Source organism: Copidosoma floridanum, unplaced genomic scaffold (genome assembly GCF_036245765.1).
Source record: "Copidosoma floridanum isolate Cflo_tuat_1 unplaced genomic scaffold, Cflo_Japanese_pri ptg000012l, whole genome shotgun sequence".
Lineage (NCBI taxonomy): Eukaryota > Metazoa > Arthropoda > Insecta > Hymenoptera > Encyrtidae > Copidosoma > Copidosoma floridanum.
Window position 1 is genome coordinate 1220374 of NW_028321889.1, and position 20015 is coordinate 1240388.

The 20015-nt window shown below is 40.2% G+C and overlaps 3 protein-coding genes and 2 pseudogenes across 5 annotated transcripts; all 5 read right to left on the reverse strand.

Annotated features, from left to right (window-relative positions):
• Positions 1-835: 835 nt before the first annotated feature.
• Positions 836-5163, reverse strand: LOC106646183 (esterase E4-like; annotated as a pseudogene). Its single transcript, XR_016292922.1, has 9 exons — positions 5146-5163; positions 4400-4591; positions 2608-2736; positions 2361-2526; positions 2193-2320; positions 1886-2135; positions 1643-1809; positions 1244-1581; positions 836-1165 (listed from the first exon to the last, which is right to left on the reverse strand). The product of XR_016292922.1 is annotated as an esterase E4-like (transcript).
• Positions 5164-6058: 895 nt separating this feature from the next.
• LOC106646614 (esterase E4-like) lies at positions 6059-8463 on the reverse strand (annotated as a pseudogene). Its single transcript, XR_016292909.1, has 8 exons — positions 8239-8463; positions 8023-8150; positions 7791-7950; positions 7332-7714; positions 6995-7166; positions 6741-6934; positions 6519-6663; positions 6059-6439 (listed from the first exon to the last, which is right to left on the reverse strand). The product of XR_016292909.1 is annotated as an esterase E4-like (transcript).
• A 408-nt stretch (positions 8464-8871) lies between these two features.
• LOC106646578 (esterase E4-like) lies at positions 8872-11760 on the reverse strand. Its single transcript, XM_014362620.2, has 9 exons — positions 11512-11760; positions 11307-11438; positions 11080-11239; positions 10640-10768; positions 10318-10565; positions 9890-10061; positions 9629-9822; positions 9407-9554; positions 8872-9331 (listed from the first exon to the last, which is right to left on the reverse strand). The coding sequence occupies exons 1-9, from the start codon at positions 11707-11709 to the stop codon at positions 9015-9017; spliced, it is 1698 nt and encodes a 565-aa protein (XP_014218106.2). The 5' UTR covers positions 11710-11760; the 3' UTR covers positions 8872-9014.
• A 1517-nt stretch (positions 11761-13277) lies between these two features.
• LOC106646173 (uncharacterized) lies at positions 13278-15325 on the reverse strand. Its single transcript, XM_014362217.2, has 6 exons — positions 15237-15325; positions 15040-15154; positions 14552-14968; positions 13967-14453; positions 13680-13888; positions 13278-13583 (listed from the first exon to the last, which is right to left on the reverse strand). Exons 1-6 carry the CDS (start codon positions 15323-15325, stop codon positions 13278-13280), a joined length of 1623 nt encoding a protein of 540 aa, XP_014217703.2.
• A 666-nt stretch (positions 15326-15991) lies between these two features.
• On the reverse strand, positions 15992-19608 carry Tsf2 (transferrin 2). The gene is made up of 8 exons (XM_014362663.2): positions 19400-19608; positions 18769-19181; positions 18386-18683; positions 17830-18278; positions 17580-17744; positions 17081-17510; positions 16648-16988; positions 15992-16558 (listed from the first exon to the last, which is right to left on the reverse strand). The coding sequence occupies exons 1-8, from the start codon at positions 19473-19475 to the stop codon at positions 16259-16261; spliced, it is 2472 nt and encodes an 823-aa protein (XP_014218149.2). The 5' UTR covers positions 19476-19608; the 3' UTR covers positions 15992-16258.
• Between the last annotated feature and the right edge of the window lie 407 nt (positions 19609-20015).

Below are 20015 nucleotides of genomic sequence, written 5' to 3' on the forward strand. Positions count from 1 at the left end.
TAATTTTTTTACACCCATTTTCCGTTGATCCTTCGCTTAACCGCGTCAAGTTACATCACTTGTAACTTTACTCTCGACCGATTACCTTTTGGAGTGAACGACGCGTTTAACATCCACTTACCGATCTCTAATGCGTTATGAATCTCTAAAAATGAGGAAAAAAAACGCTAACAATCTTTTCAAGCTCAACAATTAATCAAACCGTATTTAAACATGTACACCACTTTAAAAGGCCCACGACAAAAGTCATTAAAGCTAATGAAGTGCGAAGAAAAATTTATACAACTATTGCATTGAAGATCTCCCATCGCTTTTGTCCTACCGAAGGAGATGGAAGGTCTTCAATGTAATCGTTATGTTTTCTGCTGGTGCAACGATAGCCACTTCATCGTTGAATGAACCAATCATGGTCACATGTGTGTACTTACAAGCTCTCTCTCTCTCTCTCTTCGTCGTCGTCGTCGTAACAAGTAACTCGATGATACCACGAGACGATCAAATTCACGAGGGGGGAAATAATTGACGTCTCCTCTAGTTCCGCAGCTGTGGCCGATGGCCTCTCTCGATCCTCCAGCATCAGAGACACCTTCATAGTAACTCCTTTTCTATGCCTATGATCTTTCTTCCGCACTGTATGCACATGATATATTATGTGGTTCAAGCTTTTTTTCTCTATTCTTCCTATTTTTATTGGTGCGCTTGTTTTGCAGGAATCGGTTTATTGTTTCCTTTTTCGAGGTTGCGTGGATGTATGTATGTAGAAAACATTATCCCATACTCGGATGGCTGCATTAACAAGCAAGACATCTTTATTCGTGATGGAAATACAAATAGACTACATAGCACATTTCACAGTCGTTGGCACGGGCCCCAGGGGAAACAGTCTCATCCATAGGGCGTATCTAGCTGTCCTCGTCGAGTTTGCTTTTCATCTTCATTTCGCTGCCGATTTCGAGGTAGCCCGTATCTTGGGGCGTCATCTTCGTCCACGTAACATCCTTGAATAAATCGTTGTCCCGCGGTATCGGTTCACCGGTTTTGGCAAAGTTGGCGTACATGGCGGTTTGTCGATCGACGATTCTGGACTCGGGATCCTCAGGCTTGAAGTACGGAAAGATGAACGACATGTAAAGTATGTACTGCAAATCGTCGTGGTGCACGACTCCTGGAGTGGAATGAGAAAAACAATTTGTACATGATCGATTATCGATTTATTATCGGGAATGTTCGATCGGTAGCTCACCCCAGGGATTCGTTCCATTAAGCATGACAAAACTTGCATGGCCTTGGTAGACGAATGGTAATTCCGGACCGGAGCTCTGGAGTACTGGGCCATGAGCATGGCTGTGAGCTCAGTTGGTTGACCGATGAGCGCGTCCCCGTAGATATGCCCAAAGTCCCGGGCGTTGTTCACGCTAACTGGCTGATCGTTCAGATAAAATTTCCTCAGCTGTTCGCTCACGTGTTTGGAGTGCTCGGTTCCCCGTTGATATTGGAAGCTAATGGGAGCCGCATGGTTCTATTTTTGGGTGAAATTGCGGAATATCGAATCGTCACCCTTCAGTGCCCGCTCGTAAGGATCTGAAATGAAAACGAGTTTGTTGTCCTTTCGTAGGTACACCGGAGGAGTGGAATCGCTTACTCAGTGCCAAGCTCATGAACTCGTCCTTGGTGATGCCAGTGATCAGAGGAACATGCTGGAAACACCTCAGTCGCATCGGCTGGTTGGGCTGTGAGGAATCTCTCGACTCCGGGGATTTCAGGCTCAACGACGGGAGATCATAGCAAGGTCGGGTCGCCGTATCATTCCTAAAACTATCGGCAAAATTATGTTTTTATTATTCCCAACTCCAACAATCGATGGAAGGGGGTTGCGGCAAATCACCAGGAACTTGGGCTGGACATCGCTAATCTTCTGATGCGGCGTCTTCCTAAGACACTCGATGGACTCATTCAGATTATCAATGGTACAACCGACGAACCCCGCGTGCTTGGTCACCAAGTGCCTCTGTTCCGTGGGCAAAGGCTCAGGAGTCAATGGAGATCCACTCATGGCACTACCACCCAATGAAACAGACCCACGGACATTGGGGACATCATGTGCAAGATGCAACTCCACGAACCAGCGCTGTATCCTACGTACAATCGCTATCATTATCATCATAATTGTAATCAACATTGTCATCATTTACCAGTTATAGTCACAGAATTGGGGTCACCACCAAAGGATGCAATGTTATCCCGGACCCAACGCAAAGCCACCACTTGGTCCTTGAGCCCGAGATTGCCCGGTGCTCTGGCGTCCCCAGTGGCCATGAAACTTGAATCGGTTGCGTTGGAAAATAGGGCAAAGATAATGCTCACCGAAAGAAGCAAGCCGGTAATTAACCGGGACGAGGACAATGTCCTGGTCGAGGAAGTACTGAGGGCCACAAACGTAGCTCTGTCCAGAAAACCCATAGAAGGCACCGGGATGGAAGAATGAACGACGACCGGCCGGTTCACTCTGTCCTTAGCACCCGGAAGCTGTAGTTGTAAAGTAAAGTTGTACATAAATCGGGATATCTTTGGTTTGACTGGAGGATACAAAATAAAAATGCGTAATACCTTTATCGTGTAAACATTGACACGGAGGCAATCCTCGCTGGCCAACTGTGGGACCGCGGGAAGGGGACAAGACGGACCTTCCTGAGACGCGTCCAGGATACCGGACCATGGCTCTATGGGCTCGGCCAACTGCAACATGCGACCAGCCGATTGAAAGCAAAAACAATAACGATTATGGCCATTCGAGTGAGCCTTGAACGGTACATTGTGTCAGTTTCGAGGCTGGTGACGTAAGGAGCGTTAATTAACGACTTTGGTTGGTGCGCGTACGAGATTGTACGTGTGTGCAGTTTTTATTTTTAGCTCGAATTACGGGATTTCGTGAAAACAAGCGAGCACGTGAAAATTGAGCACATGCGGGTGGATGAGTCTTATATTTTTCATACGACACGCGCAACGTAAAAACAGACAGCGAGGCAATGCGTGTGTGTTTGCGTGAAAAACATAAATTACGCACGAGTTGTTTTAGCGCGTAGTATACCGTGTAACACGTGTTAATTAAAAAAAAAAAAAAAAACTATTACGACATTTGTTTGCATTAATGATGTGAGTTCATTATTGCAGTTTTATTTGAAGAGACTGACATTAAATATGCAAGAGTCTTTCAGGTAAATTGAAATACACTTCGAAGCAGCGAAGCTAACGCGCTTATCACTGGTGTGTTTGTTAGGATAACAAAATTTCAGGAAGATAAATTTTGCCAGACATTGGTACGGTGATGATAATTTTTTCCTCGTACGTAACGTATACTTGATGAGAGAGAATCGCGAGGGAGTGGTAAAAATAAAGTCAATGACACCGAAACATCTGTGTTGTTGTAGTCAATTTAATGGAATTTTTTTCTTTGTTTTAGTAGGTAATTTTTTTTTTTTTTTTTTTTTACTTAAGAAATGGAGCTTAGATGAAAAATTATTTTAAAATTAAATAATACTGTAGTAAAGTTTTGAAAAGTCATTTTTACATTATTTGCATGATTTTGAAGCGAGAAATCGGTAAGGACTATTTTGTCATTTTTTCGAATGTTCCACCAATGTGATGTACCGTCGTAAAACTATCTATTGGCCTTAGTTATTCGAATTTCATGTCAACTTAAACAACGATCGGATAACTATGGTCCACCTTATTTGGTGATCTTGAAGTAATTACCGTGTCATAGCTGTACCTTGTCTTAATTATTGAAATTTCTTTTTTCCGTTTTTCTTGGACATTCATCCAGAAGAATGAAAGTATGTATAACACATTATTTTGTCGAAATAATTTCTTTTGCACCTTTTGAAGAAAAAAAAAAAAAAAAAAGGTTGTACCAACAGATTGATACAGTTATACAAATATTAACGCATTAAAAACATCTCAGTAAAGAATTTTTTCAACAGTTACGTTTACTTTTGATTTTTTTTGGTGTAAAATCGGCACCTCCTTCAAAAAAAAGGCTCCATTTAATGAGTTGCGTCTAGAAATATAAGAAATTTTTCATCTCGTGCTTTTAATTGTTGTATAAAAATTGAGTGGCTTAATCACGTAAATAAACAAACGTTGGGTAACATTGACATTCTCAGGGAGTCGAAGATAACACAACAGCACCACGTGGCACTTGATAGTAATATCATCAATCCCAAACAAATGAAAATACCCAAACATAAACAAACACGCGTCAGCTAAAGATAAAGCGTTTGAGGAAAACTTTTTTTAGTTCACTTGAGGCTACGGTGAGTCATATCTTGAAATAAAAAAATAAAAAAACAAATCACATCTACGAAGGTACAACATGCGTAACATGTACACTCTTATATACCTTGTAGCGCCTCTCGGCTGCGGTAGATTTCCCGTACCTCACGCCGCGAAACGCAAATATCGTCCTGTTCAACCTAGTCGACATCACCGAGCCCTTAATGTGACCCAAAGGGGTTTGCACCAACGGTTCGTTATCAGCGGCATGACCACTGCAACCCAGGGTGCAAACGAGCACCACCGCGAGGCAAAAATACTTTATCGCGACGACCGATATAAACGTGTTTACTCGATCACGCGATTAGTCGAACTGATGCTAAACTCTTGCAAACGCCACGTTTTTATTATATACGCTCCTATTTGTGCATCACGTGCGAGTTGGGTTTGTCGTGTATTTTGTGTAGTATACATAATATATCACTCAACCCCGATTCCGCGTAAGGAAAGTTTGATGTTTTCTTTTTTTTTTTTCAACTGCTATCTTTCCGGCGCGTCATGTTTTTGTACCTACGCGTTGCGTCATTAGTTTTCCGTTGGCCTTTCGGTTTCGAGCGATACATGTGTCTCGTCGTCGTCTCTTCTGAAAATCCGAGTGCTCACAGCGTGTGATAACGCGTGGATTTTCCATAAAGCTTTTCGTGTCATTAGTCGTACGAAAGTGGATATTATATTGCAATGGTTGATTATGCAACAAGTGCAGGGAAGAGGATTTCTTGCTCGAGGTGTGTGTGATTGACGTACACTCATCACACGTGATTATCTGGTTTGTTATTCCAAATATTGTTATGAAAAATGAAGAATAAAATTCACACCTAAATTATCGTCCATTCTTGGGTTTTAAACAAATTTTCATTATGAATAATTTGTGGTCCCAGAAATTTATACATTCTGTGAATGACTAATTGCTTGGTTTTTTTTTTAAACTCCAAACAACAAAGGTTGTTTCTTTGTGTTGATTTTGAAACACTTGTAAGAACATTTTTTTCCGAGTAAAGCATACTCTTATAGACGACGAAATTTTTTATTCCTCTTTATTTAGAATACAATATTAAGAAACTTTTTTTTTTGGCAGATAAGTGCAATAAGTTTACATTTCAATATTTTTTCAAATACATTATTTTTTTTTTCTCAACTAGTTTACTCTTTTAAACCATAATGTATTGTCATTGCTAAAAAAAATTTTGTTAAGCAGTACGTTATAACTTGGAAACAAATTTTTTTTAGCATAACCAATAATACATAACATTTGTAGCAAAAAATTTATATATTTTTTAAAAATTAAGAAAGTATGCGTGCCAAAGTCTATGCACAGGTAGTTGTTTTATGAAAATGACACCACATTTATTTTACTGAAAAGTTATACTTATATTCAGTTTAAGTTTTTGTTTGACACATTAGGATAAAGTTGCTAACACAAAGTTTAAAAATTAAAATAAAAAAAATAAAAAATACAGATTTTCATACACAACATGGTATATGAGTGAACTTTTTGTAATTACAATAAAAATACTAATTTATTCTACTTCAGCGAAAAATAGAAGGAAAACACGTTGTTTCCTTGCTTGGAAATATAGATGACGTTGTTACAAATGAGTTATAGAACACTATTAAAAAAGCTCTTTGAATAACGATAGTACTTGCGTTGTTTGTTCGATACCAACGATTTAAAAAAAAAAAAGTCTAATGTTTATTGCCAAAAGGGTGTAATAAAATAAACTGCGTAGATTTTCGTTGAAAAATTTTTTAATGAAACACTGCGCCTTTACCACACGGTAATCACAGTTGGTCCGATTACACGCAGAACGAAGAATCTAAATTGGAAATAATCTGTCATAAAGAGCGTATCTCTCTGGTATCATGTTTGTCTTCAACCTCCATTCGTCCCCAATTTCAAGATAATTTTGCTCATCTGGAGTCAAAGTTTTCCAGGTAACACCTTTGAACAGTTGATTGTTTTTCGGCACCGGCTCTCCAGTTTTTGCAAAACTGTACCACATCTCCGTCATCTTATCGATCATTCGGGCTTCCGGATCGTTTTCTTTTATCATAGGGAACATGAACCACATGAAAAACAAATACTGCAGATCGTCGTGATGCATGACACCTTGAAATAAAAATAAGAATAAAAAAAAAAAGAAGCCAGAAAATCTACAGTAAATAAGGTTTATATGACAAGTGTATACCGTAGGGCTTGTTGGTGACATTCCAAATATTGAAACTGTACCTGCCCTGGTAGACAAACTGGTAATTGTAGACGGGAGCGCGCGAGTACTTTGCCATAAGTTTGGCGAATCGCTGGGTTGAAAAGCTTATACCTTCCGCGTAGAGCTTGGAAATTTTTGTTTTGTTAATCATGAAAGCTCTTTCCATTTTTTACAATCTAATGCACACGTCCATGTACTCACCACCCCGAGATTTCATCCGTTTTTCAACGTGATTGGCTCATTGTTGAAGTAAAACTTGTTCAACTCCCCGCTGATGTACCTCGAGTGCTCGGTATTGCGCTCGTACCCGAAACATATGGGCGCTGCGTACTCCCAATTGTCGGTGAAGTTGCGGAATATCGTGTGGTCGCCCTTCATCGCTTGCTCGAGAGCCCCTGCAATTATATTTTCACTCATATAATCACGAAAAATGATGAATTTTATCTTCCACTTACTGGGGGTTATTCCCACCCACTCGTCTTTCGTGATTCCGGTGATGACCGGGACTTGGTGGATTTTTTTTTGTTTGATCAGCTTGGCTGGCTGGTCGGATATGAACCTCTCGACCCCGGGCACCTCGGGTTCGACCACCGGCGACCAAATCAAAAGTGGATCGTCGTACCATTCCTACGTGAGATGCACTAGTGAATATACATATACGTTGATGTTGAAACAATGATCATTAAGAATGAAACACAAACAATATACAACTCATTGTGTCGTGATTGGTCATCCATGGGAGACTATGGTTGTAAAAAAGCATCAAAAGGGAATATACCGATCTTCACTCACTGCAAATTTCAAGGTCGCATTACTGAGCACCTGGTGGGGCACATTTTTCAGACACTCGATAGAATCGTCTAAACTGCCAGTAGTCGGGCACCCCACAAGGCGGGCATGTTTGTCAATGAGGCCTTTCTGCTCCGTCGGTAAGAGCATCTGACCGACACCGGCGGCCCCGCTCATCACCACGACCCGGTGGAAAAGATTTTTGCTCATGGGTGACAGCAGGTGTAGACTGATGCTCCAAGCGCCGGAACTATATCCGGTCAAGGTCACACTGTTGGGGTCCCCACCAAAAGACGCGATGTGCTTTTGGAGCCAACGTAGCGCCACCACTTGGTCTTTCAGGCCGAGGTTACCCGGGGCTCTGGCGTCGCCCGTGGACATAAATCCTTTTTAACATTGGATGATATATATTTTTGTTTTCCCAAAATTTCGTTGCGTTTGTACAAAGTATTTTATATTTACCCAGTGTGTGGAGTCTGTAATTTATGGTGACCAGAACGACATCTTTGTCGAGGAGGTACTGGGGTCCAAAAACGTAACTCTGACCCGAGTAACCGTAGAAGCCTCCCGGATGTAGAAATACGATAACCGGTCGTTTGACTTTGTTTTTCGAATCCGGCAACTGGAAAACGGTGGGAAAAAATTGAGTGATGATGAAATGAAAATTTTATCGAATGACAAAGTTCAAAATTACTTTTGTCGTGTAAACGTTTAATCGCAAACAATCTTCACTCGTTAGTCGTGGTACGGCGGAAAGAGGACAGGACGGACCTTCATCCGAGGCGTCAAACACGTTGGTCCAAGACTCCACGGGCTCGCCTTTGCTAATGATATCATAATCACGAAATTAACTAAAATTGTTGCGAGAAATTATGTTTAAAAAAGAAAATAAATAAATAAAAATTCATCACCTTAAAGCGTCTCTGCCCTTCCGTCGATTTTCCATATCTGACACCTCGAAACGCAAATATTGTTTTATTCAGTCTCGTTGACATCAGTGATCCTCTGATGCTACCCAACGAGGTGTGCACCACAGGATTATCATTATTCGCCGCGTTGCTGATGCAGACCAAAGCTGATAACGTTGTTATTACTAAAATCAGCTTCATGTTCGCTCGACCGTGGGTACATTCATACTGACGCCAAATCCTCGAGTTATCGTTTTTATACAGCCACTGCGGCTGCTGCAGCAGCACTATTTACGGTATTTTTTCCTTTTCTTTCATGAAATGCACGCAATTTTGCGTGAGCTCATTTTTTTCCTTCAGATTGTGCCATATGTTAAATTAATGCATCTAATTAATTTACTTGGTATTTTTCTCACTGACATATTTACAATGTAGTAAGGAATAATCAGAACTTGAGTCACAAAGAAAGAAACAATATTATGACGAGATACTAAAACAAATATTCACAATTTTGTCTCTGTACAACTAAAAACAACATTAATTTTTGTTAGATATTACTCGAAACATCTATCAATATTGTCACAACTAGAATAAATAAAAAAGGAGGTTTAAAATAATTAAAGACGTAGAAAAGATTTACGTTGATTATAGTTTATTTCAAGTTTTAGCAACCAATAAAGTACCTACAAAATAACACGAAAAGATAAACTTAAAATAAATTTTGTATGTGCAATTAAGAGCCCATACACGCCAAAATGTTCAAAATAAAAAATTTTCTTTACGCTGTGGTTGACAAAATCGGTTTCAACGGGAATAGCCTGTCCCAAAGCGCATACCTTTCCGGGAACATTTTATTTTTCATCTTTAGTTCATCTCCAACATCGAGATAATTTTCTTTTTTTGGGTCCAGAGGTGTCCACGAAACACCTTTGAAAAGTTCATTATGCTTTGGTATTGGTTGATCGGAATCAGCAAAGCTTTTCCAAATCGAAGTCAACACCTTCACCATATAAGTCTCAGGAAAATCTTCGGTGAAGAATGGAAATCTGGACGACATGTAGAAAAGATACTGGAGATCGTCATGATGTACAACACCTGTAATTTTATAAAGTTTTTCAAACAGTTAGTGAATATTGAATTGTAAAATTTGAATGTAGAATTAAAAATTACCATAAGGTTTCTTGGTATCTTTCCACATGGCAAAGCTGTACCTGCCTTGGAAGGTAAATTGATAGTTGTAGACCGGCGTTTTCGAGTATTCCGCCAACAGCATTGCTCCTCTATGTGCTGGCCAGCCAATTAACGAATCTGCGTAGATCTAAACACCAAAAAAATTTTTAATTTCTTGCCATCTACATGCACACTGTTTCGATCATCGAAACACATCCTTACGAGTCCAAGTTTTTTGCCATTTTTCACGGTAAGTGGTTCATCGTTCAGATAGAATTTTTTCAGCTCTTTGCTAATGTACTTGGAACGCTCGGTCTCTCGCTCGTATTGAAAACTAATCGGTGCCGCGTATTCCCAATTTGCAGTGATGTTTCGATAGATCGAATCATCTCCTTTCATTGCCCGCTCTAATGCAGCTGCAAAAATAAAATCTCTAAGTATTATTTCAAGTTAATTACTACATAAGTCTAGTAGACAGCTTACGAAGAGGAGCTCCGGAAAATTCGTCCTTAGTAATGCCTATCATCACTGGAACATGTTGGAACTTCCCCTGGCGGATGAGGTCAACCGGCTGAGCTGTCAAGAATCGTTCGACTCCTGGGATTTTTGGTTCCACAACTGGCGACCAAATCAAAACTGGATCACCGTACCATTCCTGTACTTTAATTATTGTACACTATTCAAATGCTCTCAATGCGACTCTGTTGGGTTTGTATTCAAGTCAATATCCGATGAGATTGATTAACTTTTCAGTGAATACTCATTATACCGAAACAATCTGTCCTTCTACTAAATAAATTAGAGGCTACTTACCCATAAAATTTACTTTGAATGTATGGCTATTCACTAGCATAATATACATCAATTCAGTGATCAATAAATAAAAGAAATAAAAATAAAAACAATTTTACCGCAAACTTTGGCAAAGAATCGGCCAACTTCTGGAACGGCACAGTCTTCAAACACTCAAACGCCACGTCGAGACTATCTGTAGGACATCCAACAAAGCTAGCCTGTTTTATGACCAGATGTTTCTGTTCTGTTGGGAGGGACTCGGGTGTCGTTGGAGATCCACTCATTGCGATGACGCGATGAAACAGACCCACGGACATTGGAGACATCATGTGCAAGATGCAACTCCACGATCCTGCGCTGTACCCTACATAATCATATCATTAATATCGTTGTCACTGACGTCACTGTAGATTACGATTTTAACATTATTATACTAACCTGTTATAGTCACAGATTTTGGGTCACCACCAAAGGGGGCAATGTTATCTCGTACCCAACGCAGAGCCACTACTTGGTCCTTAAGCCCGAGATTGCCCGGTGCTCTGGCATCGCCAGTCGAGATCATTCCTGTAATTGTAGATGGATTTATTGTTAGTAATTGGGGGCCTTTTTCATGCTTACGCTAAAACGCTGAAACTCTAGAACTCTTCGTACTATATCAGAACTACATAGCTTTCCTTTGCCGTAGTTTTTTGTTTTAGCGTTCACGAGATAATGTTGAATCCAAACGGAGTTAGTAGCTTTTAGCTTCACCATGAAAATGGCCCTTAAGTGTATTGCAAGAGAGAAGCTACATGGTCACAATACCTATATTACAAGAAAGGGACCCTTAGAGACTATGAATGTGAATAGGAGGATGTACTTTGAGTTGTATTCACCTAACGTAGCAATCCTGTAACCGACGGTAACCAGAACAATGTCCTGATCAAGGAGGTACTGGGGTCCAAAGACATTACTCTGGGCTGAAAAAATATAAAAGGCCCCCGGATGGAAAAAAACTATCACCGGCCGTTTTATCCCACATGCCGATCCTGGCAGCTGTTAGGAGACATAATTATTGTGTTATAGTACGACAACCACAATAAATATTCAAAAAGTCGCTTACGCAGTTGGAGTAAACGTTGAGTCTCAAACAGTCTTCGCTACTTGACGCGGGATCGTCGATTCGAGGACAAGTAGGTCCTTCCTTGGACGCATCGAAAGTGTCCGTCCATGGGTCGTCGACGGGCTCGGCTTGCTATCAATGCGGATAAATGCAGTTGCGTCAAATTGGACAACAAAAGTTGCTGAGTTGATTTTGGCTGATTTACCTTGAAACGTCTCGGGCCTTCCGTTGACTTCCCGTACCTGATTCCTCTGAACGCGTAGATGGTCCTGTTGTTCCTGGTGGACATCAGCGACCCCCTGATTCGACCCAATGGGGTGACGACTTCGGGATCGTTGCCGCCACAGTGAGCCATCGCTGAAAAGTACAGCAGCAGAATTGCTGCTAATTTAAACTCGGGCATCTCTTCGATGGGTCGCTTCGGTGGTACGAGAGCGACTGATGACTCCTCGAGCGCAATCCGGTTTTATGCTGGAAAAAAATTAAGCGTGTGCGTTTTCAGAGAAATAAAAAGCCGAGACCACGTGTATCTCTCTACGAAGTGTATTAAATAATCTTTGCGTGTTTTCCTTATTCCTCGTACTCATGAAAAAAGGGGGTAATGAGCGTTTACGCGTATGAAAATACAATGTGTAATGTGTGTGTGGAATAATATTGTGTAAGAACTGATACTCCCTAACGAAGCTGTCGTTGTTATTCATACTGTATTAATTAATTTGATTATTCGTTTTAAAATTGAATTGATGAGTTACTATTGTTTTCCACTAAAATAATAACAATATAACACTATAGTTAATAACTAATAATAATTATTATTATTGATAATGATGGTAATTAATCATAATATAAATATTAATTTGAACGATTTAAGCAATAATATTTTTGCTTAGTTTATCATCAATTTTTTTTAGTAACATGTTTGATCAAAAGTTGTATATTCACGCCTGATCACAGTAAATATAGGTAATAAAGTAGAATTACTTATTCAGTTGCTGTTAATTTTTTTAAATTTTTGTTAACGATAATATCAATTAAACATTTGTTTTTTATATTTTGGGACGTGTTTAGACAAATACTTTCACATAAAAATGAAGGTTAAAAAGTAATTGAAATGATGTATTTTACGGTACTTGATACCTGTGGGTAACGATAGAGTACACATGAAAAGATATAATTGTTTATAGAGTAAATCAACATATTGGTTTATTGATAACAATCTACCAATCCTTAAAAAATTATGTTTGCTTAAGGCAAATAACTTTATTTTGAATAAATTACACTTTCATGGAAAAATATCAATCGCACACAAGCATCAATGTCGCTTTAGCAAATGAAAAAAAAAAAACCGAATTTTTTTTTACTTTATCATAAAAATAATTCTTTCATTACTAAGTATAGTGTAGAGTAACATCAGATTCTGATGTTACATGTTATTTTGTCTTCCACGTACTCCGATGTGAACAAATATTTTCTTATCGCCCAAATCAATGAGAATCATCGTCGCAGCCAGAGATTGAATACTACTAGTAGTAATTTTTATCTTTCATTCAATTTCAAACATAAATAAAAAAAATTTTCGTCAATAAAATAAAACACAACTTTATGCTTAAGAATACTTGAAATGTTATGCAACACTACTGTTTAATATAATATTTTTCACGACGTTTACGGTAATAGGAAAAACAAATAAAAAAAAAAGGTTTTTGTAAATACTCAGAATTATATTATGTACATATAAAGCTCTAATTAAATTGACGCGATAATTCCCATTTTTTGCTATCATCATACCCTTTTCTTTCCACTCATTCACATTTTTTTCATCTCGACTCTCGATAGAGCTCCTATGCAAATAACAAAATATTATCCTACAAATACAACCACAAACTTCTCAGTATTGAATATTTTATTTACAAGTTGACAATCATTTTCTTTTGTTACGCCTCTTCGGTTTCATTTTTTTCTGAGTTTTAATCATGGGCACCCCACGGTATCTTCGTTCTCCTTTTTCTCCGCTTTCTCTTTAGCTTCTTCCAAAGCACGTTTTCTCGCGCGAGCTTGTTTTTCAGCACCAATCGAGTCAAAGAGCGGATCTATCGTTGGAGCATCGAGAATGGAATCCATGCATTTTTTCTTCGACTTGGCCACCTTCTTCTCCGGCTCTTCTTCTCCCTTTTCATCTTCTTCTTCTACGGGTGGCGTCTCTTCTTCCGCTTTCCTTTCCGGGCACTGCCTCGTGTCCACGAACGGCTTTCTTTTGGGAAGTTTTCTCCCGTACGGCTACGAGTGACAAAAAACGAAATATATTACTTGGTCTTACGAAACCAAAACCTTTGGATGGATCGATGTGTGAATGACTGTGAAGCACAGCTTTACCGGTTTCGGTATTATGGGGCGGCAAAATTCGTCCTTTTCACGAGGCACCGGCATGGGTAGAGTTTCCACGGGATACTTAGGCTTGGCCAGTTCTTCGACGCGAGGCGAGATCTGGGCGGTCAAGGCCGATTCCTTGATCTTGTAAGGATCCTTGCAGCCTTTTTCTTCGTGCTTCTTCGGTTTCGCCATTCTTATGATATCTTCCGAGGCTACGGTGGATCAAACGGAGGTAAGAAAATGAGATGGTTTTCGCTGAAATTGGAGAAAAATAACCGTCACGTGTCTACCTTCGTAAGTTAGAGCGCATTCAGGAATCTTCCGTTCTAGGCAGCTCATATCCGGTTTGAAGCGCCAGGCCTCCCTCTTTTTTATCCTAAGCTTCTTCTCATCCGGATCTTCTTTGAACACGGGTCTTGGGAACTTCTTCTTCGGTTTCTCATCTGCCGCTTTTGCTTCCGCCTCTCCTTGCTCTCCTTCGGTCCTTTCACGTTTTTCTTCGGCCACGGTAGTCTTGCTTTTTTGGGACTCCAGCTCGCCCCGGTTCTTCTCTTCCTCTAATTTCTTCTTTCTATCCTCCTCCTCCTCTTTTTTCCGCTTTTCTTCGTCCCTGCGCTTCTTTTCGGCGCGTTTCTTCTTCTGCTCCTCGTACGCCCGTTTGCTCCTCGTCTCGAGTTCACTCAAGAATCGCTCCTTGAACTTCATCGCCAATTCGGTCTTTTGATCCTTCAGCACGCGGTACGAGGGAATCACCAAAAACTCCATCCACTCGGACCACTATAAAAACCACCACAACAACAACAACAACAACAACAACAACAACAGTGTACAGAGCCAGTGTAGGTATAAGTTAACAAGTATATAGGTTAGGGCACCTCAACCGGCTGGGGTTTGTTGCCGGTAGCAGCGGTACATTCCTCGCTCTTGAACCTCTTGGGTTGCGAGAGCTCCTCATCCTTACTGCTAGGTTTCCGCTTCAGAGCTGCCGGGGACACGAAAGTGTCGTCCCTGCAGTCATCGGGCTCTGGTCGATCGATTGGTTCGCTCAGCATTATAATGATATTGCTCGCCTTGTACTTCAGAGCCGCCCGGCTAACCCCCCATTCCCGGCAGTCGTCCGATTCGTCCCGGTCTACCGGCTGGGCTAGTTGTTTCAGCCGTTTACTGGCCTTCGCCTTCAGTGCGGCTTTGCTGATTGTTTGAAACATGCATTGAGGGGTTGTGCGCAACGGTGGTTTCGATAACCCGTGGATGCGTTTTTTCAGATATTTCAGGGGTTTCGATTCGCGCACCTTTTTTTCGGGAGAAGGGCTGAGTTAGCTTGTGTTTTCGTTTTCATTGCGGCGATTGGTGTATAACTTACGATGGGTTCGGGTTCAATTAGCTTTTTGGGTAGTGCATTTTTTGCGGCCCAAGTGTTGAACTTTTCCCAGTCTTCGGGTGTCTTTAGCCAGCAGGTTTTCAAGCACAGTTTTCTCCTGCGAACGAGTAATTTTTTTTTTTTTTTTTTTTTCTATTCCATCGGCACTTTTTTTCTAGTATCTATGGGTGCTTGCTTACGGTTTTTTTATCTTTCTCTTCAGCTTCTTCCGAGATTTCTTGTTTTCACTGACAGAGGCCTGCTTTTCTTGCTTAGCCACGGGTGCCATTTTACAATTTTTTTGGCTTTTTTCTTGGTTTTTTCAGTTAAATTGGTGAAATTTTGAGTCTAAAATAATATCGAAAGTTGGGTTGTGTGGTTAATTTTGAATTTCATACGTGCCGTTGATCAATATGAAGGTAGGATTGAATGGGACTAGTCGAATTTTACATTTTTTTTCAAATCTTTTATTTTGTTACGGAAATTTTTTATGTTAAAAAAAATATGTTATAGATTACTCCTAGAGATATATAAAAGCATAATTTATTACGCATGGACGGATCATTTCAATACATAATCTTTTACAGTGTAAATTTCTTACACTTAAATGGACGGAATATGTTTCGTATAAAATCCTGAAATTTGCAAAAGTCGTAAAAATAGTTTTGAGATTATTCATACGCTTCTATTATTATTCTTAACAATAATAAGCGATTCTCTCTAACTACGCAAACTTCACTTTAAAAGCGGAGCTTGGTACTAAATTACTTACATTTTAAAAACTATGTACAGTAGTGAGATTCTACTTATGAAGAAATCCAAGCAATCGTTTTACAAGTTTTGGTGTAAAAAGTTTAAAAAAGCATACGAAATTGTAGATGCATCGAAAATTTTCAAGTTATACTCTCGTTAATTGATAAATAACTTTTTTTAATATTTTGTACTTTGAATATATATTTTGAGATATTTTTATCTATGCAAAGATAAAAAAAAACAATGAAACCTACGGCACTTGAATTTGAAAAAAACCGAGTATCTTGAAAATTACAAATCACTAGTGTATGATTCTTAAAATACCTTATTCACAGACTTTTTGTTTATTCATATAAAAATTGTTACTTTAACTTATCGTAATCAGATCCACATGTTTACAAAAAAATTTTGTTCGAATAAAAATTATCTCTCCCCATACTTTGTATAAAGCTCCAAAATAATAACTCTTTTATCTTCCAAATACGAGAGTAATCATCATCATAACCAGAGTTCCGACGATGGAAGGCATATCAACTGCAGAACCTGCAGTACAGTCCACGATACGTCTAGCCCTCAAAAAGTCCTCGCCGAGGTAGGCAATGTAATTTCGTTTCTCAGGCGGAATAACGGCCAACTGTTGCGTTGCGTCTTGGAAAATAAGGTCGCTGTAAGGTGGCTGACTGTAGAACATTGCAAACGTAAAATCGTCTTTGTTTTTTCTACCATAAAACTGCTGTGCGTATATCAACAGGTTCAAGTAGGCATTTATCTGCAACAATTGCAACCAAAAGATTCTTTATCAGTTATGTAATTTTTTTAATAGTGTAATGTTATAAGTGGTCACGTATACAAGCCTACCTGTGTCTCATTGTACCCGTAATAGCCGCCACGAGTAACGACAGCATTGGCTGCAATTTTTCCAAGATTACAGTCATGGTACTCGAGGGTGGATTTGCGAGTTCCATCCGGACAGAGAAGCTGAAGGTCGGTGGTGAAGGTGTTTCGGGCCCAGAATTCTCGGCGTTTGCCGTCAGTGTTCTCGGCCACTGTCGTATGTTTAACAAAGGCAACGTCACCACCGCCCTCGACTAGACAGCGAATGGCGCCCGTGTGGCCGTAATAATCCTCGGAAGCGTCTCGTCGGCAGTAACGATCTTTCGTGCCGTGGCACAAGTCACACATGTTGTCATCGGGCACCCCTGTTGGAATGCGAAAAAAATTATTTTCATCAAGGAACAAGTTCTTTACTGCGAATGGAAAACAAATATAAATAACAAAATGTTAATCTCACTAGTGTTGTACTCGGTGTTGCGCGCGCCAGGCACGCAGGACTTTGAGAAGTACTCGGACGCGGCGCGAACCGAGTCACATCCATAACCACGGATCCAACTGTTGGACAGTAGATAAGCCATCGGGTGAACCCATCCCGCAGCTGTGTTGATACCGGGAGAACAGGTGTTCTTTGTCTTGAGATACGTGAGATCGGTGCTGTTGTCCTCTACCTTTGCCACTGCGACGGCGTAATAAACTGGAGAACCCAAGTTGTAGACTTCGGAAATGAAGGGTATGAGCTCGTATCGCTGGCCAGCCGTGTAAACGTCACCCGCGTCCAGAACCGTTACGTCGGCTTGACCGTTTTGTATGGCTTGCATGCAGTGAATGTGACTTTGGCCCTTGAAGCACAGCAACTCTGGCTGCATTAGCTGGGCTTTCAAAGCAATCTACGACGGTAAATAACATTTAGAATCGATTTTCAGAACTGTCAATGATAAATTGTGTAATTGAATTACCTTCATCTTGGTACATTTCTCGAATTCAGGCTCTGAGGTGACGCACAGAGTCATTCTGTTCACTGGGCATCTTCTCACGGCATATATCATCTCCAAGGACTTTTTCAGATAACCAGAGAAATTCTGATCCGAGTCTTGGATGCGCACAAAGTCCTTGGCTACATCCTAAATGATTGGCACGTGCGTAAGTAATAAATATTTTTTTTGTTTGTTTTTGTTTCAATCACGTAGAGTAAGTTTAAAAAATTACCGAAAACAAAAGATTGTGTTGTCGGCCGTAGCGAGGCGCCGACTCGAACAGGTGAAACTTTTCGATCGTTTGAATATTCGGCTCTTGCGTGCTCCTGTCTCTGTCATCGAACCCAGAGGTGGAGAAGTTGTTGTAATTTTCCCGTCTGTTGTAGGAATTGTAATGATCGCGGTTCTGATCGTCGTTGAAATCTCTGTCCTCGCGATTTTCCGAGCGATTGTTGTGAAACTCGCTGTCAGACTGTCCACTACGGTCTGTGTGTTTGCCGAATATTCTAACAGCTTCCTCGAGGAATCTTTGATACAGTTTACGTTTCTCTTGATTCGTCGCGGACGAAACGACGATGGCATTGGATGGAATTTCTCCCCAGTTGCAATGGGCGTATTCGTTTATGTCCCTGCGAGATCCGTTGCGACACAAAAGTTCGTACTTTTCTTTTTTGATGGAATCTGAAAATGAAAAATGACGATGAGCTACCAAATTTGCCATATAAATCGAAAAAGCGCATACTCATTTTTTTTTTTTTTTTTTTTTTTTTTTTTTTTCTTTTTCTTACGTAGTTCAAAGTTAGTGCTGGTCATTTCATCAACAGTGGTATGGACCAGGAAGGCAACGTCGCCAACATCGACCAGACATTTGAAGGCTCCTTCGTAGCCAGCGTAAGGGTCAGCCTTGGTGCACTTGCCACCAGGTATTTTGCCGATACAGAGCTCGCACAGCTGATCAGAATTGTCTCCAAGAGGATTGTAGATGTTGACCAACGAATTAACAGCACAACTTGGGCCAAAGAACTTTATGGTCGATTTCACATGGTTGTTACAATCCACTATCTCCATGCCACCATCCTTCATCAGCTACTTTCAACAGAAAAATATTTATAAAAAAACCACAACAGTAGGATAAAAATCGAAATGATTGAGCATTGATAAATGAACTTGCATTGTAAATAGGTGTGACCCATCCAGCCAGCATACCAACACCAGCAAAGCAAGCCTTCTTGCCCCTCAGATCTCTCATATGGTGCACATCGGGCAATTCACCCTTTTTGACGACAGCCACCGCATACTGATAGTTGACCCCACTCTCATAGATCTCCTGCATTATAGGCACCAGACTGTGATATCTGCCCCCAACAAACACCTCGCCGGCATCCAAGGTGGTGAGCTGCGCCTTCTCTTGATCCAACATGGACATGCACTCATCCTTGTTGAAGGCTTGTTTGCACTTTATGGAGATGTAGAAATTTCTGAAGGATGCTATCTCACTGTCCACTGCCCTGGCAAATTCAAGGCACTTGTTCTGTTCGCTGTCTGACGTTGTACACCAAGTTGCTGTGTTGTTTAAATTTTGCCCTGATGAACAAAAATCATTTGCAATCAATTAACTTTCCTTGTATGAAAATCAATTTGTAATTATTTTTATGGTCTTCGTCATCAACTAGCACACATTATGTACAACAAATTTAATTCACTTGAACATCAATGAGACACAAGTATGATGATGATGACGAGGACGCAGCATCAATAGCGTCACCGATGGTGCTCCAAAACAATTTAAGCGTGATTCTTACCTGCACAGCTACCAAACACTACAAAAAGCAGGGTAGACAACAAAACAAGTCTCTGTGAAGGATTGCGTGTCCACATTTTTGCGTCTGACGATTTGATTGTTATTAAACGAACAAAAAACAAGCAGCCCAAGCACGCAGGGCGTGCTAGAACATTAAAATTGTACGCTGGCCACTGGGTCCCGCAAGAATGATGCCAACGCCCTGTACACTCTGTGTGCACTTTGATATATCTATATACATGCACAACTGGTTGATGGTGGTACCTAACTCAACCTTAAGGCTTAAGGGCTGCGGCGGCGGGTGTTTTCCTATATAATATAGGTGTATACATACGCTGATTGTTACCGATCTATTACCGATCTGTTACCGATCTCCGATGATTCGTCCCTTTTTTTAGGAATATATGTATACTACTTATTATGCAATGGGCTTCGATCGTTGGATATAACACGTTAAATATATTATGAATTATAAATTTATGAGTAAGGTAGCCAACTGTGCATTATTTTGATGAACAATCGCCAGTACTTATGCATACGTGTGTTTTTTTAATACAAATACAATGTATAATGTTTTATTGAAAAATATCTTGTAGTACTGAAAACCGATTTGCCCC